Here is a 25,691-nt window from a genome sequence, read left to right as displayed (position 1 = left end):
AAAAGATTGTTTTTTCAAGTAGTTTTTGTTGTCGGGTCCTGTATCACCAGTTAAAGAAATGAGTAAAGCCAGTCAATTAATTCGGTTTTTAATGAAATCAGTGTCCTTCACCCTAACAACAGATTTACTAAAACATAATTCACATTAAGGCTGGCAGAATTCCCCCCCGCAGTCTCAGCTGTCAATCATTATAGGGCATATTCACACTGGAAGAAAATAAATATGACAAACAAGATAAATAGAAGCTGTGATGAAATATTTAAAGCATGCACACACACACACACACACACACACTGATCAATGCATTGACTCGTCTGTCCTGAGACTGAAGACATGACTGGAAGGCCACGTGTGCTGAACACACTGAGGGTGAAGAACTCAATCACATTCATTACTGCTTTTTCTCATTGCATATTTAAAACAGGGTTCCCACGGCAACATAAAACCTGGAACATTATTTTCCAGCTATCCTCCAGGAATCTTCCAGGTTTAGACATTTTTCTGTGCTTAAACTGCAGCATTTTAAGCACTTATGTGGAAAACTTGTCAAGCCACAATGACTTCTTGTTTGCAATTGTTCATTAATTTTGTTGAACCAGTTTAAACTAGTCTGAGTCATTTAAAAATCCTTATCTAGTGATCATGAACATTTATTGATCAAAGAATGTGGGAACCCTGCTGAAATGAATCAAATGATTTGCCATAAAACACACTACTTTCGCGCACACACACACACTCCTCACTGGAGATCAGACACACTGCACATCTTCTGTGACAGTGTTGCATTCATGCGTTTGGGAATGTTGCTTCTACTCATCATCTCCTCTGAAACCTTATGTTTTACGCATTGGGGCAATTATTATAAATGAATACCGTATGCATGTGTAAATGGGATGTAAATAACATGTAAATAAGGAATAGTTCATCCTAAATTAAAAATGTCCTGATTATTGGAGATGGTCCTCACTGCAGAACATGAAATCCAGGGGGAGGAGTCGGATCCAGATCCAACTCCTCCCACCTACCAATCTCCACCCCTTATATCTGGATCCAACTCCGCCCCCTGGATCTCGTGTACTGCAGTGAGGTGCTACTGGATTATTGACCCACCCCTGGACCATCCAAGATAAGTATGACGTTCTTTCCTCAGCCGAAGAGAAGTGAAGGTTCAGGATGTTTCTCCATCTAATGCGTAAAGTGAACGGTGCTCAACGAAGAACATTTTTGACGGTCCAAAATTCATATTTATGCAGCCGACCTCTCTTCTCTAGCGAAACCATTGGTCATTTTTCAGGTAAAAATGATATACTTTTTGACTACAAATGCTCGTCTTCGTCCAGCTCTGTGAAGCACGTCCACGAGACGGGGGAGTTCACGAGCTCATGCGTGTTGGCAAGGTCACGCGTGACTAGGGTTGGGTATCATTGGGTATTCCTAATTTTGATTCCAATAATAAAAAATACAAAAAACGTAGATATTCAGATTTAGTCTTATTGCAAAACATTTCATTGTATCTGAATATCATGAACAAACATCAACAGGCTAAAGAACACTTACACAAGGAGCGTTTGCCTGTGGTTTAAAAACACCATAGAAGAACAACTAGCCAAACTAATATACATTATAAAAATAAATTAAAAAGAAGAAGAAAAAATTAGCAATCGCACAAATAAATACAACTGAACAAAGGTACGATTGAAATAAACAGTGTTTTACGATATTCAGGTTCAAATTTAAAATAACTGCACTTTATAAATAAAATATACATTACAAATTTAGTTACAAAAGTTATTTCGTGAAGAACGAGTGAATTTTCTGTCTTTTGTTAGATTAGTGTTATAGAGACGCAGCAGGAATATTAGGCTGCTGTCACTTTAAGAGCTGCACCGATCCAATCTACTGATACACATACGGTTTAAAATCACATTATAACCACGTTCAGTGAGTGCTTTAGATGTGTGTACAGCAGAAAACAGTGAGCTAGTCGTCTCGCGCTTGAATGGTTTAAAGTCATATTGAAACGCTCACAAAGGAATCGATAAGAGGAATATCAATTTTAATTTTATAACAAGTATCCGATTCCTGACCTGTATTTTCAATTCCCAACCCTACACGTGATGCATGCGTGTTGGTAGGGTCACGCGTGACGCAGATGGCCAGAACCACCCCACTGTTTACATCCGGGTTGCACACACGAACAGGCCATTTATGGCAATAAACTGAAAGAAATTGCTTTTTTTCACGTGTATGTTGGGAAAGTCACACGTGAAAAAAAGCACATATGTCATGCAAAAGGTCATGAACTCCACCGACTCGTGGACGCACTTTCGCAGAGCAGGACCAAGGCAAACATGTATAGTCAAAAAATATATATTTATATTATTTCTTTCTTTAAATGACTGATGGTTTTGCTAGAGTAAGACCCTGGGGTCACGCTTTGAAGCCTAATGGCCGACGTTGAGCACCATTCACTCGCATTAGATCGTTTTCCTCCAAAACCTTCATTTCTCTTCGGCTGAGGAAAGACTCAGCACTTCTTGGATGGCCTTGGGGTGAGTAAATAATCAGGAAAGGTTTATTATAGCCTGAACTATTCCTTTAATGTTGCGAGAGTGCCAATACGTCCATGCCAACATATGTACAGTGTTTCCCCCTGAACGGGTCGCACACGTCTCCATATCCCTCCGCTGTCTCGTAAACACAGCAGCAGCTGAACTGTTGAAACACAGTGTTGTAAAAGAGCTTTTCAGCAGCAGCGTCGTCATCATTACCCAGAAGCACGTCCTAAACGTCCCTGACTGACATGCGTTCCTCGAGCCACGACTGAACCCGGAGCTTCACGTTCCCTGTGGAGTCCCTCGATCATCAGCGTCCCTTCAGGATGCCGTCGAGCACGCGGTCCCCCTTCTCCGAGAGCCAGTATCCCGCCATCGCCGCCACGCCACCGATGAAGATGGCGGTGAACACCATGTCTCCTTTAGCGGCGAGAGTGGCGAGCGCACAGATCACCACGCCGAAGAACATCTGCTGGAGGACGAGCACCTCGTCGTCCGTCATGTCATCAAACAAGCCCTTCTCTGGACCCGCTGAGACACACACACACACACACACACACAGAGCAGGTTATAGAGTGTGTGTTTCTGTTCAGCTCACACTCGTCTAAAACAGTGGGAAAACACTATACGAACAAGTCATCCTATACACACTGCAACAAATGCTGTTCTTACTTGGTATTTTTGTCTTGTTTCCAGTCCAAATATCTAAAAATTCTTACAATCAAGAAGCATTTACTAGACAAGTCAAATGACATAAGAAATTATATATTGTTTTCCGATAAAAAATAAAATAAGTGAGCTTAAAACAAGCAAATGATCTGCCAATGGGGAAAGAAAAAAAATCTTGTTTTCCATTTGTATTCAGTTTTTGTATTAAGTCTTTCCCCATTGGCAGATCATTTTGCTTATTTTAGGCAAAAACTCAGTTTAGATTTAAAAAAAAAAGCAAGATGTCGTTTCTTATGTCATTTTACTTATCAAGTAAATGCTTCTTGATTTTAAGAATTTTTAGATATTAGGACTGGAAACAAGACACAAACACTAAGTAAGAAAAGCATGTTTTGCAGTGTATAACAGGCAAAATTATGATTGTGCTTCCTTGTAATCAGGAAGTATTATATTTCATATATCATATATATCATAAATATTTTGTACCGGCCATTAAACTGGTTTTGCAAAATCAGGCAGTAATTACACCAACATTTTAGATACCAGTGAAAATTCACAATTCTCTATTCCAATTTTAAGACCACATCTAAAACCACTAGCCTAATATAAATTAAAAACATTATTACAAACAAGTAATCCTTCAGTAATAAAATAAGAACAACAAATATCAAATCACAAACAAAAGCACAAATAAATACAATATAACAAAGATACAATTTAAATAAACAGTGATGTTCAGGTTTTTCAGGCAGTAGTTTTCAGGTACAGAAATGTAATAAAGTAAGCAAATGTAAAATAACACTGGATAGTCTTCACTGCATAAATGAAACATCCTTATTAAAGTTAAAAAAGTTATTCAGTCAAGAGCAGTGAGTGATTTTTCTCAGTCCTTTGTTGCTTGATTAACTTTAAAAACAGACAGCAGGAATATTAGGCCGCTGTCACTTTAAGAGCGAATGCACGGATCCAGTATACTGATACTGACACACATGCATTTACTTTCTCAACGGTTTACATTCACTTATTCAAACCTGTATGAATGTCTTTGTTCTGCTGAACATAAGGGCTGTGCAATGATTATTCGCATCCAAAATAAAAGTTTGTGTTTACATAATATGTGTGTGTACTGTGTATAATTATTTTGTATACATAAATACACACACATGCATGTACATATTTAAGAAATATTTGCATGTATATACTGTAGATATATAATTTATATTATGTATACATATAAATGTTTTACATATAAAAAAAACAAAAAAAATCTTAAATATATACATGCATGTGTATATTTATATATACAAAATAATTATACACAGTACACACACATATATTATGTAAACATTACATTTTATTTTGGATGCGATTAATCGTTGCACAGCCCTACTATTTTGAAGAACATTAGTGAGCAAAAAGTTGTGGGTCACCATTTACTTGCATAGTATTTTTGTCCATACAATGGAAGACAATGGCGCCCCACAACTTTTTGGGTGAACTATTCCTTTAATGCTTTGCTCCTTACACACTGTGTAGAATGTTTGTAAATGTGGTTTTCACTCCTGTAAAGGACTGGATGGCCTTAGGACACTGGGATTGAGTGTGTGTTGCACTCACTAGGTGGCAGATTCTCCACACAAATGCTTTCCCGTCGGATGAATCCCTCGGCACACTCGCAGCGGAACGAGCCCTCCTCATTAACACACGCTTCATTGAGTCCAGGGCAGGCGATGGCTCTCTCCGCACACTCATCGATGTCTGGCGAGAGATTTTCATCATCTGATCAAACATCATGTCAACAGAAGCATCGAATCTAAATACGCTTGGTAAAAAGTCTTACCTAGACACTTTGCCCCAGTGATTCTGAAGCCTCGAGAGCACTTCTTACAGCGAGCCGGTCCGCTCCCCATGCAGCCCACACACGCCTGATCACAACCTACACACACACTCATCAGTGCACACGCAAACACACCCCTGCATCACTGAGTGTTAGTGTGAGACTGACCTCTGCATTCATAAGAGCCGTCGGTGTTGAAGCAATACGTGTTCGAAGGACAGCGAGCCAACTCAGTGCCGCACTCGTCCACATCTGCAGAAACACACACACACACACACACACACACACACACACACAGATAAAGAGCTGGGACTGATGTGGTAAACTGGTGACAGAAGGCAGAATGCAGCTTATATGGAAACATCTTGTTCAGATGAAAATTATAAGATCATTATTTACAAATAATCACCCTCATGTTAGTCGTGTGTAATATGCAATATTGACAAAAAAATATATTTTATAATATCTAATATAATGAAACATTATTTGCTTGAAGGAAATAGCTTTCATTTATATTATGTTTGAGTCATGTAGATAATGCACGGGTGTGTGGTGTCTTTACTGAAGTGCTGTCAGAAACCTTTGCATTTATTTTAACTTTGTATATATTTTTTTTCTTCGTTGTTCTCCGTTCCTTTCTTGAAAAGAGTTGAAAGAACTTTGGGCACATAGCCATGCCTTGGCTTGAGGACGACTTTAGAGTCGCCTGGTCCAAACTAAAGGCAGGACGCGCTCACAGAGAGTGGTTGGAGGTCCACTACTCGCTTGACCGATGCTAAGGCTAGCAGTAATGCAGTCTTGAGCGAGAGTGGCTTCAATTCGGCCGACTGTAGCGTCTCGAAAGAAGGCCCTTTGAGGGCCCTGAGGACCATTGATAGGTCCCAGGAGGGCTCCTTGCTCCCCTCAGGAAGCGAACAATCATGTTGCTTTTCCCTAACGACTGGCCGGCCACTGGGGCATGGAAAGCTGCAATGGCCGACCGGTAGACCTTGAGCATGGATGGGGTACGGCCCGCATCCAGTAGCTCTTGGAGAAATGAAAGTACCAGTGGTACTTCACATAATCCAGGGTCCTGGTTCAGGCCTGAGCACCAGCTGGAGAACACAGACCAATAAGGGCGTAGAGGCGTCTCGTGGACGGAGCTCTAGCCTCACAAATGGTGCTTAGGACTCTCACTGGGCCGTCTGTAAGCTCCCGTCGAGGGGCCACACATGGAGGGCCCATAGTTTGGTACGGGGGTGCCAAATAGTCCTGTTCGCCTGGGAAAGGAGGTCTTAACTCAGGGGTATTGGCTATGGGGCTGCTTTGAGCAGCTGAATCAACTTGGGGAACCAAGGTTGGGTTCGCCAGAGAGGGGCCACTAGAAGGACTACGTGTCTGCCTTCCCTGATCCTTCTGATGATGACCTGAGGGAGGAGTGCGACTGGGGGAAAAGCATAAAGGAGGCGGCTGGGCCACTCGTGGAAGGAGGAAGGAGATCCTGACTGGGGAACAGTGAGCTCTTGAGGGTTAGCATCTTGAATGGCCGTTTCATAAGGGCCATGTTCAGATGTTTGAGATCTAGGATGGGTCTGAGGCCGCCATCCTTTTTGGGAAAAAGGAAGTAGTGACTGTATAGGCCTGACTCGCTGTTGGGTGGAGGAACCGTTTCCACGGCCCCTTTTGCCAATAAGCTCATTACTTCGATGCCCGTGAGCAGGGTGGATTGCGAGCGAATTGGAGCGAGTAACCTTGTTCTATTGTGTTAAGAACCCATTGTGACACACCAGGGATGGCTTTCCCTGCCTCGACCCGGCTGGCTATGGGTTGGATAATTTCGGGAGACGATGCGCTGCATTTGCACAGGGTACCGACACCTGTATGGTGTGGAACAGGACAAGTGCTCTTTTGCAGAGAATTTTTGTTTTTTATATGAACGGGGCCAACAGCTTGCAGTTGCAACATCTGCTCCAACAGCTGGAACTGACCAGGGCATTTGGAGGAATCACGAAATGCGGCTGGGTCTGGGATCCCGCCTGGCCAGAGGACGAGTAAGCCCTGCAGGGTTTGGATGGGTGAGCCACCTTGGATTTCCATCCAATAGCAGTAGGTGGGCAAAGGTGCGCAGCCACGGCTTCCTCTAGGGGGGGCAGCTTCTTATGTCCCTTTTCTACAGCGCCGTCGATGGTCGAGAGAGTGGCAGAAGTGGAAGTGCGTAGGCGGGATGATCCGTGGCGCGACATTTGCATCAACATTGCTGCTCTTTTAGATAGAAATTAGCCTTTTAGTCGCTTGCCAGAGAGTGCAGGGAACCAGCGCGAAAGCTCGCCACGCATTGATCAGCTGGGTGGAGAGCACGCTGGATCTACTGCAGTTTGCTGGCTTGCTCACTGTTGGTTCTGTTTTCCTCTGCGAGGAAGGCTTCCTGAGTATCCTGCGAGGTCCGAAGATCATCGCTGAAGGAGATTAAATCTGAATAATATGGCGAAATGAGCTGCTTTTATAGTTAGTTGCCCCGCCCCTTCTGATGGGCTCTGCGCTCAGATCGGCGAGCTGTGCACCGATTGGTTTGCGCAGTCACACTGCTCCGCCATTGGTTTGTACAGTTCCCACTGACCAGCCAATAGCGTGCGAGTAGTCTCTGCACTGTTAAGGCTGTGCTGTAGCACTGCGTGACTTTATAAATGGCTTCAGTATTCAGAGAAAAAGGAGTTTCCCATCGCGTCTGCAGACGCAATAAGACTGACCGTTCGAAAGGGAAGGTATTAGTGTGGAGAAGGCCTCAGATGTCTGAGGCTGTAGTGTGTAACTCACCCACACACTTGTTGCTGTGAAGGATCCATCCAGGCTTACAGTCCTGACATCTGTTGTCTTGAGGACCTTTGCACTTCTTACAGGAATAATGGCAAGCTGCCACAAAAAAGACAGATCATACAATTAATCTCCTCATTTATGAGTTGCGTTTTCTCCCGTCCCTCGAGAGCCTGGTCACCTGAGCAGGGCGGCTGTGTGTGATTGGAGCTCTTCTCCCGGTAGTATCCGTCGGCACAGTCCTGACACAGAGTGCCGGAGTATCCTGGGTCACACACACACTCCCCGTCTCCCAGACGCGTGCCTTCACCTTCACAGCGGCCCAGACCTCCACACACTCCTGCAGGGCCGGAGGGGCACTCTACACACACACGGGCACACACATGCACATTTACACACGTGCACACACACACGTACATGCGCATACACACGCACACACACACACACGATCGCATGCACACAGTCACATGCACATTTACACACACACACGCACGCACACACATTAACGCACACAGACACAGACACAGACACACACACACACACACACACACACACACACACACAGAGCATTAAGTATAAGAACAGGCTTCTCTATTGATATTTGTGTGTTTGACGTGACAAATACGATACAGTCACAAGCAAGCATGAAGCATAACTGTATCTTTAGGAGTCAATATAAACCCAGACACTGTTTCTGTGGAAAATATGGGAAAGCTGATAAGCAGGGTTGGTGCATTTGAGCAAATATTATATTATCAGAGTTGCCGTAAGGCAGAGATACTCACATTACATGGCCTGGGGCCAATATAATGAGTCAAGTCACATTTATTTCTATAGCGCTTACAATACAGATTATTTCAGAGACTCTTTACAGTGAGAAACAGGGAAAATAAGGGTTAATGCTGTAAAATTCATCGATTACGAAACAAATTCAGTTTTACCTATAAGCTCCACAGAAGACAATAGAGTTATTTATATATCGTTCATGGAACTCTTTTTTTCCTGAAATATTTTAGCTGAATGTTCATCTTCATAACCAAGAAATAAAACGTTTTAAAGCATTTACAGTTTTTTACGATTGCTAAACGACAGTGGGCACAACTGGAGTCACATGTGCAAAACTCTACAGTCTGCACAGCAGCAGCTCATGTGGACCAAACTCTAGTTCGTTTTTCATTGCTTGAACACAGTTTTCAAAACTCTACACACTTATCCCATGACTTTAACCACAACCTGCACAACACTGTGGATCTACAGCACTTTGTTCAAATGCTAACACACTGCTGTCAAAACTGTGAACCACACATTCAAAACAGAATAGATTTCAGCCTTGTGCCTTTCACACACTGCTGATTGCAATCTCAGCTGAAAGGCTAAGCAGGTGTCTTGTTTTAGACTTGTTAGTGAACACACACATAGATGGATAGATGGATAGATGGATAGATAGATAGAGCTCAGAGACTAATTTTGGAAATGGAACAAGGAAGACGTTTTTTGATGGGAACTGATGTTGATGAAAGCCTGTGGCCTGATGCTAGAGAGAGTCAGGATTAGCCCCTCAGTTATTTGTTCGAATTACAGTATTTACTTTTAGTTTCTACCTTTTTTTTCTCATTACTGTAATTCCGTAAATTACTACAGACTATTGAAGCAAACTGCTAATTTTCATTTACCTTAAAGAATTGTCATGTTCTAAAAATTTAAATAAATCATGTGAAAGAATGTCACTCTTTTCTTTGAAGAAAATATAACTTTGTATGAAGTCACTGAAATTGTTCAAACTGTAAAGATGAAAAGTTTGTATTTTCTGTATTGGTGTTTGATGCTAGTGTTTTTACTCTCAGTGTGTTCTGAGTGACAGTGTGTGTTATCTCAGTGAGGGTTGTGTATAGTGTTTGGCTGTGTGTTAGTGTTAAGAGTTGTGTTGCTCTGAGTGAGTTTTGCAGGTGATGTGAGCTGTTTAGCTCAGGTGACTGTTGGTAGTGCAGACTGTAGTTAGAGTTTTGCACATGTAGCTCCAGTTGTGCTCACTGTCGTTTAGCAATCGGAAAAAACTGTAAAACATCTGAACATTCAGAAATAACGTTTCTATAACTAAATTGGAATTTCACCTAAACATTCTTATAACATATTTCTGTTAGCTTGGTTATGGATGGTAGTAGCAATAATAATAAATTATTTTCATTTGGCATTTAAATGTGCAACAATCTACATCTACAATGTGTTTGATTGCATATGTGTGTGTGTGCAAGTGTGTGTATATGCATGTGTGTGTGTGTGTATGTGTGAGTATGTGTGCATGTGTGTTTGTGTGTGTGTGTGTGTGCATGTGTGTGTGTGCACATATGTATGTGTGCATGTGTGTGTGTGTGTGTGCGTGTGTGTGTGTGTGTGAGTGAGTGAGTGTTTGCACGTGTGTGTGAGTGAGTAAATGAGTGAGTGTGTCTTTGCAAGTGTGTGTGTGTGTGTCTGTGTGTGTGTGTGTGTGTGCGTGTGTGCATGCATGTATGTGTATGTGCATGTGCGTGCGCGTGTGTGTGTGTGTGTGTGTTCACCTGCACATTCAGGCCCGTAGTGTCCAGAGGGGCAGCACAGTCGGAGCTCCTCGATGCACAGCCATTCGAACAGGTTTGGAGACTCTTGCTGTCTGTAACCTCACACACACACACACACACTTTCTCATAGACACTTTCCACAACTCACAGCTACAAGCAGATGATTTACTCAATGCCTTCCGTCATAATGACAGGGAAAACTTCTCCTAGATCTGTCTCACTGAGTAATCAAACATCTTGCGTTCTTCACGCACACACTCCAGAAATACATTGTGCAAGTAGACAAGTGGTCTGGAACCGAAATCCACGAGTAAACAAAGTTTGAGTTAATCAACCGAGAGTTTGGGCTTTATGTGACGGTGAGTTAACCCTGTTTTGCACAAACACACACACACTCTCACCTGTGAAACCACCACGTCTCCACCTGGTCCTCGATCTGCTCCAGCAGCCGGTTGCATTCAAAGTCAGATTTGTCACACGCCGCCTCTACGATCTCTAACAGACGCGTCTCACTACACACACACGCACACACACACTTTTAAACAAAGGCTGCGGACCAAACATTTTGATGATATACGATGAAGTCAATCTCTGTTCTGAAACAAGCACCCGCTCCTCTTACAGCATGATGAGAAACGTGTATATTTGGAGAAGCATCTTTACCTGCGTGTATATTTGGCCAGTTTCTCCTCTTCCCAAGCCGTATTCCCTCCTCCAAAATTCTTATTGGCTGTTCGCTCCAAACCCTGAAACAACAGTCATACACTTTATACAGAATTATTTTACACTATTACAGCTAATAAATATTATACACTATTATAGTTAATATTCTTTGTGTGAACGGGCCGTATCACTGATGATGCATAAGTTACACACACGCTCAATCAGGCTGGCCAATATATTTGCAAAGATTTTACAGGTGAGATTAAGCAAATGTGTGATTTTGATGATTTTAATGTTTACTAAAAAAACTGCATCATTAGATTGCAGACTCTTGTTTTTGCATGCGTTCATAATAGTATTTTTTCTATTCATTTCTTTTCATTTTTTTGTCAAGTTTTCGTTAAAGCGCAACAAGCCATGAACCAAACCAATCTCACAACACTACAAACTTTAGTTTGAAGCTAAAAAGTTATTTGAAAATTGACCAAAAAAAACACAAAGGTGCAACACTGTGAACTTAACGACTTTAGTGAGAGAAAGAACTACAATCCCATGAAGCATTGCAAACAGCAATATATATATTTATATATAAACAACATATTTTATAATTCACCCAAAATAGAAATTACTGTGTGAGAAAAAAGTTTTCAGAGTTTTAGTGTCAGTACTACATTATGTAAGGAATAATGTACATCCAGCCGGTTGTTATCTCAGAATAAACCCTGACAGGGTGATCAGGATCAGGTCTTCATGAGCCTGAAGGCAAAGAGTATAGAAGCCCAAGAGGCGAAACTCTGTTGTGTTATGGGTAACAGTCTGTAGATGGCGCTGCGGAGGCGCGTCCGCCATTATGGACTGAAAGCTGCTGGAATCGTTAGCGCCAGTCAATGGCAAAATCCATTTTAGTAGGTGTTTATAGTTCATGTGTGCACTTGCTAGATTGCACATCTTTTTTGTACCTTTCCGCCTGTAATAGGACATTCACAGATTGTTTTTGTTCTTGCCATTGAAACGTTCACTGTGTGCACTTTGACTGAAGATGTTGAAAAAACAAGTTGTTAATATTTTTGTGATATTCTATGTAAAATATTAACTGTCTTTAGAAATGTTCATTTATAATTTTATTTATTTATTTATTTATTTATTTATTTATTTTTCCAAATCATATATATGATGTTCACTAATTTCAAAATCAACATTTGAAAAAATATCTTATTACTTATATCTAATTACTGTGTGTCTGCCTATATTATTTCATGAATTTCTGTTAGTCATATAACAAGGAAAATGCATAATAGAACATAAATATTGATAGATTAAAGTTTTGCAGTAATTTTATAATTGTATCTTTGCAAACCGTAAGTGGTAGGCTAATGAAGCCGATTCGGTGGGGGACATACCCTTACTAAAAAGTACTATAGGAATCTTATAGTATTTTGGGACAAAATATTATAGTAATCTTATAGGAATACTATAGTAATTTGGGACATAGAAGTACGATAAGACTACTATATAAATACTATAGCAGCTTTAAAATATTAGAGGTATTACAGAAAATCACAGAAGTATGTTATGTTCTGTAATACCTCTATAATATCCTAGAGCCGCTATAGTATTTCTATAGTAGTCTTATAGTACTTCTATAGTAATATTTTGTCCCAAAATACTATTTTCCTAAGGGTAATTAGGCCATGCATAACCAACACATAGACGTATATTTTCTGTCATTTAACGTCATTTAACGTCGGTCATCCTCATTAATGTATTTTAAATTGTTTTCATATTTAGATATGACGGCCAGAAAAAATTAAGTTATGTTAAGTTTTTGTTATGTTAAGTTTTTCAGTGCCATTGACTCCCATTATTTTTCGGCGTTTTCCTTCAGTTTTCAGTCCATAATGGCGGCCGCGCCGTCACGTCATGGGGGCAACTGTTGCTATGGAGCGTTCTATTGAGTTTCGCCTCTTGGGCTTCTATACTCTTTGCTGAAGGGGTTTATTCTGAGATAACACACAGACACACACACACACACACCTGAAGGGGTTTATTCTGAGATAACACACACACACACCTGAAGGGGTTTATTCTGAGATAACACACACACACACACCTGAAGGGATTTATTCTGAGATAACACACACACACACACACACCTGAAGGGGGTTTATTCTGAGATAACACACACACACCTGAAGGGGTTCTGAGATAACACACACACACACACACCTGAAGGGGTTTGTTCTGAAATAACACACACACACACACCGGAGAGAGCAGTTTCAGCGGCAAGATCAAACTAGACGGACATTTAAGAGATATGGTAAACAGTCATAACACTTATTACACAGCATTTCACCACATAAATAATTATGGAGAGAATAGATATCGCTTTCAGATTAAACTGTTTTAAAATTGAGTTTAAAATCTTAAGCGAGTCCACGATACTGGATGGCTTAATTAAATAACTATACACAAAATGTTGATTCGACTGATTTGTTATATTTTATTAGCTCACCAAATGCAAAACTTCCACGAGGAAAACCCCGTTCCTAGTGAGTGTATAGCGCTGCTGACTTCAGTGACCCGGATGAGCCTGTGTTTCTGTTCTCAGCGGTTGTTATCTGGGAATAATATACCTCTGGATGTGTGACTGACCAATCAGAATCAAGCATTCCACAGAGACGTGTATTAAACTGCTATATAATGTTGAATATAATGTATAATAACGCAATAGGAGAATATTTGTGGGTCCTGATAATGGCAAATGTCTGATGTTACCAGTAAAGTTACCAGTGGCCGACATTATTTTAAATATATCTAGTCAGTGACAGAGTGCAAGGATATTTGTCTAAAATAATTCTGTATTTTCAGCTTCAGAAAATTAGTTGTAAAGTCCAAGCCTATTCATTTACACACACAGTGTAATATAAAATTTAGCATTTTAATCAATAGTAATTTTTTTCTTAACTTTTTATCATATGTCATGGAGTATCACAATAATATGGTATCGTGAGTTCAGTATCGTGATATTTAACAAATTTTTCATAATATTAAATAAAGGGTGATGAAGATGTACAGTGAGGAAAATAAATATTTGAACACCCTGCTATTTTGCAAGTTCTCCCACTTGGAAATCATGGAGGGGTCTGAAATTGTCATCGTAGGTGCATGTCCACTGTGAGAGACATAATCTAAAAAAAAAAAAAAAATCCAGAAATCACAATATATGATTTTTTAACTATTTATTTGTATGATGCAGCTGCAAATAAGTATTTGAACACCTGTCTATCAGCTAGAATTCTGACCCTCAAAGACCTGTTAGTCTGCCTTTAAAATGTCCACCTCCACTCCATTTATTATCCTAAATTAGATGCACCTGTTTGAGGTCGTTAGCTGCATAAAGACACCTGTCCACCCCATACAATCAGTAAGAATCCAACTACTAACATGGCCAAGACCAAAGAGCTGTCCAAAGACACTAGAGACAAAATTGTACACCTCCACAAGGCTGGAAAGGGCTACGGGGAAATTGCCAAGCAGCTTGGTGAAAAAAGGTCCACTGTTGGAGCAATCATTAGAAAATGGAAGAAGCTAAACATGACTGTCAATCTCCCTCGGACTGGGGCTCCATGCAAGATCTCACCTCGTGGGGTCTCAATGATCCTAAGAAAGGTGAGAAATCAGCCCAGAACTACACGGGAGGAGCTGGTCAATGACCTGAAAAGAGCTGGGACCACCGTTTCCAAGGTTACTGTTGGTAATACACTAAGACGTCATGGTTTGAAATCATGCATGGCACGGAAGGTTCCCCTGCTTAAACCAGCACATGTCAAGGCCCGTCTTAAGTTTGCCAATGACCATTTGGATGATCCAGAGGAGTCATGGGAGAAAGTCATGGGGTCAGATGAGACCAAAATAGAACTTTTTGGTCATAATTCCACTAAACGTGTTTGGAGGAAGAAGAATGATGAGTACCATCCCAAGAACACCATCCCTACTGTGAAGCATGGGGGTGGTAGCATCATGCTTTGGGGGTGTTTTTCTGCACATGGGACAGGGCGACTGCACTGTATTAAGGAGAGGATGACCGGGGCCATGTATTGCGAGATTTTGGGGAACAACCTCCTTCCCTCAGTTAGAGCATTGAAGATGGGTCGAGGCTGGGTCTTCCAACATGACAATGACCCGAAGCACACAGCCAGGATAACCAAGGAGTGGCTCTGTAAGAAGCATATCAAGGTTCTGGCGTGGCCTAGTCAGTCTCCAGACCTAAACCCAATAGAGAATCTTTGGAGGGAGCTCAAACTCCGTGTTTCTCAGTGACAGCCCAGAAACCTGACTGATCTAGAGAAGATCTGTGTGGAGGAGTGGGCCAAAATCCCTCCTGCAGTGTGTGCAAACCTGGTGAAAAACTACAGGAAACGTTTGGCCTCTGTAATTGCAAACAAAGGCTACTGTACCAAATATTAACATTGATTTTCTCAGGTGTTCAAATACTTATTTGCAGCTGTATCATACAAATAAATAGTAAAAAAATCATACATTGTGATTTCTGGATTTTTTTTTTTTTAGATTATGTCTCTCACAGTGGACATGCACCTACGATGACAATTTCAGACCCCTCCATGATTTCTAAGTGGGAGAACTTGCAAAATAGCAGGGTGTTCAAATACTTATTTTCCTCACTGTACATTTTCCTAGGCTGGACATCAGTTTTGGCCACTACTGTATATTTTCCGTGTATTGTTGTTTTGTTGTCCTGAGCCCATTTGGCATTTAGGATGTACACACACCTATTTCACTTTTTTTTTTCATATAAAATGAACCTGAATGATGAATGTCTTTCCTCTGCCTGAAGTAACCCAGCAAGCAATTTTGTGTTTAAAAGACGTCTAATAGCGTCCAAACACAGTCAGACGTCTAGGCTAAAACAAGGCCAAATTTGAGGGCAAAAATGACAGTTACACACACACAGTGAGTTAGATGAAGCGTTCAGTGAGTTACAGACAGATGACAGTGACACACACCTGGATGAAGCGTTCAGTGAGTTACAGTCAGATGACAGTGACACACACCTGGATGAAGCGGTCAGTTAGTTTCAGTCTCATGACAGTCACACACACCTGGATGAAGCGCTCGGTGAGTTACAGTCAGATGACAGTGACACACACCTGGATGAAGCGCTCGGTGAGTTACAGTCAGATGACAGTGACACACACCTGGATGAAGCGCTCGGTGAGTTACAGTCAGATGACAGTCACACACACCTGGATGAAGCGCTCGGTGAGTTACAGTCAGATGACAGTCACACACACCTGGATGAAGCGCTCAGTGAGTTACAGTCAGATGACAGTCACACACACACCTGGATGAAGCGCTCGGTGAGTTACAGTCAGATGACAGTCACACACACCTGGATGAAGCACTCGGTGAGTTACAGTCAGATGACAGTGACACACACCTGGATGAAGCGCTCGGTGAGTTACAGTCAGATGACAGTCACACACACCTGGATGAAGCGCTCGGTGAGTTACAGTCAGATGACAGTCACACACACCTGGATGAAGCGCTCAGTGAGTTACAGTCAGATGACAGTCACACACACACCTGGATGAAGCGCTCGGTGAGTTACAGTCAGATGACAGTCACACACACCTGGATGAAGCGCTCAGTGAGTTACAGTCAGATGACAGTCACACACACCAGGATGAAGCGCTCAGTGAGTTACAGTCAGATGACAGTCACATACACACCTGGATGAAGCACTCGGTGAGTTACAGTCAGATGACAGTCACGCACACCTGGATGAAGCGCTCAGTGAGTTACAATCAGATGACAGTCACACACACACCTGGATGAAGCGCTCAGTGTGTTACAGTCAGATGACAGTCACACACACATCTGGATGAAGCGCTCGGTGAGTTACAGTCAGATGACAGTCACACACACCTGGATGAAGCGCTCGTGAGTTACAGTCAGATGACAGTCACACACACCTGGATGAAGCGCTCAGTGAGTTTCAGTCAGATGACAGTCACACACACCTGGATGAAGCACTCGGTGAGTTACAGTCAGATGACAGTCACACACACCTGGATGAAGCGCTCAGTGAGTTATAGTCAGATGACAGTCACACACACCTGGATGAAGCGCTCAGTGAGTTACAGTCAGATGACAGTCACACACACCTGGATGAAGCACTCGGTGAGTTACAGTCAGATGACAGTCACACACACACCTGGATGAAGCGCTCAGTGAGTTATAGTCAGATGACAGTCACACACACCTGGATGAAGCACTCGGTGAGTTACAGTCAGATGACAGTCACACACACACCTGGATGAAGCGCTCAGTGAGTTATAGTCAGATGACAGTCACACACACCTGGATGAAGCGCTCAGTGAGTTATAGTCAGATGACAGTCACACACACCTGGATGAAGCGCTCAGTGAGTTACAGTCAGATGACAGTCACACACACACCTGGATGAAGCGCTCGGTGAGTTACAGTCAGATGAGAGTCACACACACACCAGGATAAAGCGCTCAGTTAGTTACAGTCAGATGACAGTCACATACACACCTGGATGAAGCACTCGGTGAGTTACAGTCAGATGACAGTCACACACACCTGGATGAAGTGCTCAGTGAGTTACAGTCAGATGACAGTCACACACACACCTGGATGAAGCGCTCAGTGAGTTACAGTCAGATGACCGTCACACACACCTGGATGAAGCGCTCAGTGAGTTACAGTCAGATGACAGTCACACACACCTGGATGAAGCGCTCAGTGAGTTAAAGTCAGATGACAGTCACATACACACCTGGATGAAGCGCTCGGTGAGTTATAGTCAGATGACAGTCACACACACCTGGATGAAGCGCTCAGTGAGTTACAGTCAGATGACAGTCACACACACACCTGGATGAAGCGCTCAGTGAGTTACAGTCAGATGACCGTCACACACACCTGGATGAAGCGCTCAGTGAGTTACAGTCAGATGACAGTCACACACACCTGGATGAAGCGCTCAGTGAGTTACAGTCAGATGACAGTCACACACACCTGGATGAAGCGTTCAGTGAGTTACAGTCAGATGACAGTCACACACACACCTGGATGAAGCGCTCAGTGTGTTACAGTCAGATGACAGACACACACACCTGGATGAAGCGCTCAGTGAGTTACAGTCAGATGACAGTCACACACACACCTGGATGAAGCGCTCAGTGTGTTACAGTCAGATGACACTGACACACACCTGGATGAAGCGCTCAGTGTGTTACAGTCAGATGACACTGACACACACCTGGATGAAGCGCTCAGTGTGTTACAGTCAGATGACAGTCACACACCTGGATGAAGCGCTCAGTGTGTTACAGTCAGATGACACTGACACACACCTGGATGAAGCGCTCAGTGTGTTACAGTCAGATGACACTGACACACACCTGGATGAAGCGCTCAGTGAGTTACAGTCAGATGACACTGACACACACCTGGATGAAGCGCTCAGTGAGTTACAGTCAGATGACAGTCACACACACACCTGGATGAAGCGCTCAGTGAGTTACAGTCAGATGACAGTCACACACACACCTGGATGAAGATATAAGATATAAGCTATAAGATATCTATATAAGCTATCTTATAAGCTATAAGATCCAAGATGGCGGCGCGAGTACATCGCGAGGCTCGCGGTCTCTCCAGATTCTGTAATTTAGCAGTATTTTTCTTGCTCATTTCGGGTCTGTTCGTCCAGAACAGTTGTGCCTTAACATCGTACACCCAAGGTGAGCTTTTGGATATTGGTTTGCGAATTTCCGACAGTTTTATGGACAACCTTCGACTCCTTCCTGAGATCGCCAGATCACCCGAGGCTATGCACTCTGCCCGGCCGGGCGGAAGTGCTCGCAGGCGCCGGCGAGATCGTAAACAAAGGCGGGGGAAGCGCGGAGGACTAAGAGCTAAGCTAAAGCTAACACCACACCGGCTCTCTTTACCCAGCATTTTCCTTGCCAATGTACGGTCGCTGTTGAACAAAATGGAGGAGATTCGACTCAACATCACATACAGCAAGAGACTTTTGAACTGTAATGTTCTAATTTTCACGGAAACATGGTTAAACAGCGGAATACCGGACAACGCTATTGAGCTAGCGGGACGCCATACATTCCGGGCGGATAGAACATTACATGGCTCCGGTAAGACCAGAGGTGGTGGATTGTGCATTTACATTAACAAAGCTTGGTGCACAAACTCTGCTATTGTTGGGAGACATTGTTCAGCTAACCTTGAGTTTCTCATGGTTAAATGTAGACCGTTTTATCTACCGCGGGAGTTCACTTCCACTATTATAACTGCAGCCTATATTCCCCCGGATGCTGATGCCAAGTTTGCTATGAAAGAACTTCACGCAGCCATCAGTAAACAACAGACCGTTCACCCGGAAGCTGCGTTTATTGTTGCGGGTGATTTTAATCATTCAAACTTAAAGTCAGTGCTACCGAAATTTCACCAGCATGTTTCCTGTCACACCAGAGGAAACAAAACCTTAGACCATGTTTACACAAACATGGCTGAAGCTTACGTCGCGACACCCCTCCCCCACTTGGGACAGTCAGATCACCTTTCTTTGTTCCTCACCCCCAAATATGCACCTCTGATCAATCGCGTGAAGCCATCAGTGAAGACCATCAAGGTGTGGCCTGCGGGGGCAGATTTCTCACTCCAGGAAAGGTTTCTACACACAGACTGGAGTATGTTTGCTTCTCAAGCCACCAGTGGCTCTCACACGGACATTGACTGCTACACCTCCTCTGTACTGGATTATATTAATACCACCATTGACAGTGTTACAACCCAGAAGCAGATCACCACATACCCAAATCAGAAGCCATGGATGAACAGGGAAGTGCGACTCCTATTGAAGACACGCAATACTGCCTTCAGATCAGGAGATGCACAAGCCTATAGCACATCCAGAGCAAATCTGAAAAGGGGCATCAAAGAGGCCAAGCACTGCTACAAGCTTAAGATAGAGGGACACTTTTCCAACGCTGACCCTCGGCGCATGTGGCAGGGCATTCAGGCCATCAGTGACTACAAACCCTCTCACTCCACCCCCGCAGCCACTGATGTCAACTTCCTGAACGAGCTAAATGACTTTTATGCTCGCTTTGAAAGAGACAACAGAGAAACTGCCACCAAGCTCAAATCCTCAGCTGACCACCCACCGATCACACTCTCCTCCACAGATGTCTGCAATGCACTGAGCAGGATCAGCGCGCACAAGGCTGCTGGACCAGACAACATCCCTGGACGCGTACTCAGGGCATGTGCGGAGCAGCTCGCTGGGGTTTTTACAGACATTTTCAACCTGTCTCTTGCCCAAGCAACTGTACCAACATGCTTTAAATGCACTTCCATTGTGCCAGTGCCAAAACACTCCAGCCCGAAGTGCCTTAATGACTACCGCCCTGTAGCACTCACACCCATCGTAATGAAGTGCTTTGAGCGGCTGGTCCTGGCACACCTAAAAGACTCTCTACCATCCACATTGGACTCACACCAGTTTGCCTACCGTAGCAATAGGAGCACAGAGGATGCAGTCTCCATGGCACTGCACTCTGTGCTCACACATCTGGACAATAAGAACACTTATGCACGCATGCTGTTTGTTGACTTCAGCTCAGCATTCAACACTGTCATCCCAACTAAGTTAATAGCCAAACTAGGAGACCTGGGCTTCAACACCTCCATGTGCAACTGGATTTTGGACTTCTTGACCAACAGACCCCAGAATGTTCGATCAGGCTCCAACTGCTCCACATCCATCACACTCAACACTGGTGTACCACAGGGCTGTGTGCTAAGCCCGTTCCTCTACTCCCTCTTCACCTCCGACTGCAAGCCTGTGTACGGATCTAATTCCATCGTCAAGTTTGCGGACGACACTACGGTGATTGGTCTCATCAGCAACAACGATGAGACTGCCTATAGGGAGGAGATCAAGCACCTGGCCACATGGTGCACCGAAAATAACCAGCTCCTCAACACCACCAAAACGAAGGAGCTCATCGTGGACTTCAGGAAAGTGTCAAGAGGCACACACGACACCATCTACATCAATGGAATGGCTGTTGAGCGTGTCTCCAGTTTCAAGTTCCTGGGGACCCACATCTCGGCGGACATGACCTGGACAACCAACACCTCCAGCCTGGTCAAGAAGGCTCACCAGCGCCTCTTCTTCCTGAGGACACTGAGGAAGAATCAGCTTTCCTCCACTATCCTGGTGAACTTCTATCGCTGTGCAATAGAAAGCATCCTGACCAACTGTGCTACAGTGTGGTATGGGAGCTGTTCTGTTGCAGAGCGCAAGGCACTGCAGCGGGTGGTGAAAACCGCCCAGCGCATCACTGGGACTCCACTACCTGCCATCGAGCACATCCAGAGGAAACGCTGTCTGCATCGAGCTCGCAGCATCCTTAAGGACTCCTCTCACCCAGCCCACAGACTGTTTTCTCTCCTGCCTTCCGGCAGGCGTTTCAGGTGCCTCCGGACCAGGACCAGCAGACTAAAGAACAGTTTTTTCCCCAGAGCTGTCTCTTTATTAAACTCTAACCCTCATTGATCCCACTCCCCTTATATACTGATTGACTCTCCTCTCCCTCCTCACACCTGCCTCCATTTTGTTATTTGCAATACTATAATGTTCATTTGCACTGCTGACTGTTATTACAGTAACAACTGTTTACATATGCATCTTGCACTACTACCTTGACTGGAATATGCTCATTTGCACTGCCGACTGTTTATTTACAGTACCGACTGTTATATATACATTGCAATATCGTACCTTAACTGTAATATGCAATTACTTTCCACTGCACTCACTCGGATAGCTTCTGTCCAAACTTTATTTGCACTACTTTAAATCCATTGTTATACTGCTCATTAGCCTAACTTATACATATATCTATTTGTAAAATTCTGTTTATAGTAATATCCATCTGTATATTATGCTCACATTCTGTTTATAGTAACAGCCATCTGTATATATATTCATAGTACATATCTATCTGTAAAATTATGTTTATAGTAACAGCCATCTGTATATTATATTCAGTACATATCTATCTGTAAACATTCTGTTTATAGTAATAGCCATCTGTATATTATTATATTCAGTACATTTCTAGCTGTAAATTCTGTTCACAGTAAGAGTTATCTGTATATTATATTCATAGGACAATCTATCTGTAAATTTTTGTTTATAATAGTATTCAACTCTATATTTATTCAGTACATATCCATGTTCTGCACTTATGAACCACTGTATATCCTGCACTTGCTGCTATTGCACTTCTGGTTAGACCTAAACTGCATTTCGTTGCCTTGTACCTGTACTTGTGTAATGACAATAAAGTTGAATCTAATCTAATCTAATCTAATGAAGCGCTCAGTGAGTTACAGTCAGATGACAGTCACACACACACCTGGATGAAGCGCTCAGTGAGTTACAGTCAGATGACAGTCACACACACACCTGGATGAAGCGCTCAGTGAGTTACAGTCAGATGACAGTCACACACACACCTGGATGAAGCGCTCAGTGAGTTACAGTCAGATGACAGTCACACACACCTGGATGAAGCGCTCAGTGAGTTACAGTCAGATGACAGTCACACACACCTGGATGAAGCGCTCAGTGAGTTTGCGGCAGGTCTGACAGGGAGCGGTTCTCACGGTCCCCACCGACAGCAGAGAGCAGAGCACCAGCACCGACACCAGGGGCCAGGACCACCACATCCCGACCTGCACACACACACACACACACACTGCTGCATTACATAAGCTCATGGAGAAAAGCATATCTTGAAGGGCTTTATGGAAGCTGTTGTTCAGAATCATTCATCTCATGGTAAGAGTTGTTTATGGTTCTTTGTTTTAATGTTTTGCACACAAAGGTTCCAGCTCCTCCATGACGTTTCCAGTAGTGTGTGTTTACTGGATAAGGGCTTTTAAAGGGGACCTATTATGCCGCTTTTTACCAGATGTTATAAGTCTCAGGTGTCCTCAGAATGTGTCTGTGAAATTTCAGCTCAAAATCCTCCCCAGATCATTTGTTACACCATGTTTTTGAATGGAAGCAAAAGCATGCTAATTTTGTGCATGTATCTTTAAATGCAAATGAGCAGCTGCTCCGCCCCCTATCAAGAAGAGGGCGGAGCCTTTACAGCTCGTGCCTCGAATAATCTGCCAAAAACTAAAACATCTGTTTGGTTTTGATTATAAACTCATGCTCACGTGATATTACAGTTCTTAATCATCATTTGAAAAAGTTTATTATCTGCATGTGTTTTAAATAGAGATGCATGATATATTGGGCACCATATCGTTATCGGCCGATTTTTCCGTATTTCCTTCCCGAGTTATTGCATGTCAAGCAAGAAATATATGCAAAATCATAATAAAAATTATATATCTTTTTTATCTTTTTTTTTCTCGGCTTGAGAATGTCCAAATGTAATGTAATTTATATTATCAAAAAATTTGAAAAGTGTTCAACAAAATGATACCTACCTTTTGACTCTCCCAGCTTGGAGTTTATAGTTTTGGAGTTATGAGTCTTTAGTTTTGTTAAACCATTCAAACGGCACTGACTGTAAATGTCCTGTTTATGTGACGCACGCCGGTATCAAGTTCTTTTTGCACTGGAACGAATAACAACACACACAGTTATGCCAAAATGTCCGTTTTGTAGAGTCTCCTCATAAGAGCGGTCTCAAATGAGTTCAATAAAGTCTTAAATGAACGTAAATAGTTGTGAGAAAATGAGACGCGTGTGAGATCCGTGTCTCTGTCAGCAGCGGCTGGTCTTAAAGTGATTATTGTAACAAAATATATGTGTGTGTACTTTGTAATTATTTTGTATATATAAATACACACACATGCATGTGTATATATATATATATATATGAGAAGAGAAATGTGTAATTTATATATAAAGTATTTATATTTATATATAATATAAATTATATATATATATACAGTATATACTGTACATGCAAATATTTCTTAAATATACACGTGTATGTGTGTGTATTTATATATACAAAATAATTGTACTAAGTACACACACATATATTATGTAAACACAAAGTTTTATTTTGGGTGTGATTAATCGCGATGAATCGTTTCACAGCCCTATTCACAATTCATATCATTTCAAAGCAGCTTTCCAAAAAAATGATTGTTTCCATGTTGCAATTCTGTATTCTGTTCTCAGCCAGAGATGAGTGTGTCAAAGTAACGTCCATATGACAGTGATACACAGATATAATAAAGCAGCTGATGTCATGTATTCAGTTAAACAGGGTTGGGCAGCAATTACAACTTGAGCTTGTAATAATTACAATATAAGGGTAATATTTCTAATATGACAAGACATAACCATATTATCATATGTGCAAGGCAGTCTCCGCTTTAAGAACGGCTTTTCTAAACACGTTTATATATATATATTAGATGTTTAATGGTTAGATTGGCTGGCTCTTCTGCACTGAATCCCAGAGCATCAGTTCCTCTTCCGGTCTGATTGAGCTCATCTTCAGTCGAGTGATGCTGATGCTGCATGAATGTAGGCCACTGACTGACTGAGAGTTCATATATTCATGCAACATAACAGCTCAACTCTTAAAATCAACGATGTCGTTCATTGCATTGCTCACCAACACTAGTTTGATCAAATTACAACAATGTTTCTCCGGCGACGCGACCAGACTGAAACATTGTTGCATTCACCAGCTCTTTCATTTGAGTACTGACGCAAGATGCTTTCATGTTTTATGTTGTGTATACTCACTTCACACGGTTGCGCTTGGGTGGTAAACAGCCTCCAAATCTTTTCCAAATCGTCTTCAGGGTGTGTTTTAAGAGCCGTGATATCGCTGTATTGAACACCTCCACCTCCGGCCCCGCTCGCTCTTCTAGTTCATTCTGTGAGCGATGCTGCAGCTGAGCGCTGAAGTCCCGCCTCCTCCCGTGAACACCCAATCAGAATTAAAGAAGGATTCTGTGCGCCAATCGCAGACCGCCGTGTGCCAAGATGAAAGGTATGGATCGCGTGTCGTCATAGCCCCGCCTTAATCATGTTACAATACAAAGCATATCTAAAATTTTCTTTCTTTTTTAAAAAATAAATATATTTGCGTTTCCTTGGTATTAATGAATAATTCAGTTACTTAATTAAATAACGTTTTTACATTGTTATAACGAGGTCTGTGGTTGGTCTTATATTTTTTTAGTAGTTTGTTATAACACCTAGGCTATGTGTTGTTTTTTGTATTTTTTTTAACATATTTGATATTTTCTTTTCTTTATATATATACAGAGGTGTAAAGCCCAGGTTCAGAAAGTAAAAGTCCTGCCATATGTTTATGTTTATGTCATTGTTATAACGAAGTCTGTGGTTGGTCTTACATATATATATATATAGACTAAAAAGAGGAATACAAAATCATCTTTTGGAAATTGAACTTAATGCCTTAATTTAAAAAAATAGGAAAAATCCAACCTTTAAGGACACCAATTTTCTTTGTGAATGAATAATGTATC

The 25,691-nt window shown here is 42.3% G+C and overlaps 1 protein-coding gene across 1 annotated transcript; it reads right to left on the bottom strand.

The window, feature by feature from the left end:
- Positions 1–72: 72 nt before the first annotated feature.
- On the bottom strand, positions 73–25,075 carry creld1b (cysteine-rich with EGF-like domains 1b). Its single transcript, XM_084390297.1, has 11 exons — positions 24,940–25,075; positions 22,767–22,889; positions 11,070–11,152; positions 10,808–10,918; positions 10,407–10,498; positions 8,033–8,212; positions 7,855–7,950; positions 5,230–5,313; positions 5,065–5,160; positions 4,842–4,982; positions 73–3,086 (listed from the first exon to the last, which is right to left on the bottom strand). The coding sequence occupies exons 2-11, from the start codon at positions 22,881–22,883 to the stop codon at positions 2,866–2,868; spliced, it is 1,221 nt and encodes a 406-aa protein (XP_084246423.1). The 5' UTR covers positions 22,884–22,889; positions 24,940–25,075; the 3' UTR covers positions 73–2,865.
- Between the last annotated feature and the right edge of the window lie 616 nt (positions 25,076–25,691).

The sequence above is a fragment of the Rutilus rutilus genome (assembly GCF_951802725.1).
Source record: "Rutilus rutilus genome assembly, chromosome: 19".
NCBI classification, from domain to species: domain Eukaryota; kingdom Metazoa; phylum Chordata; class Actinopteri; order Cypriniformes; family Leuciscidae; genus Rutilus; species Rutilus rutilus.
The sequence above is the reverse complement of the archived record's forward strand: the minus strand, read 5'-3'. Positions and strand labels throughout refer to the sequence as shown.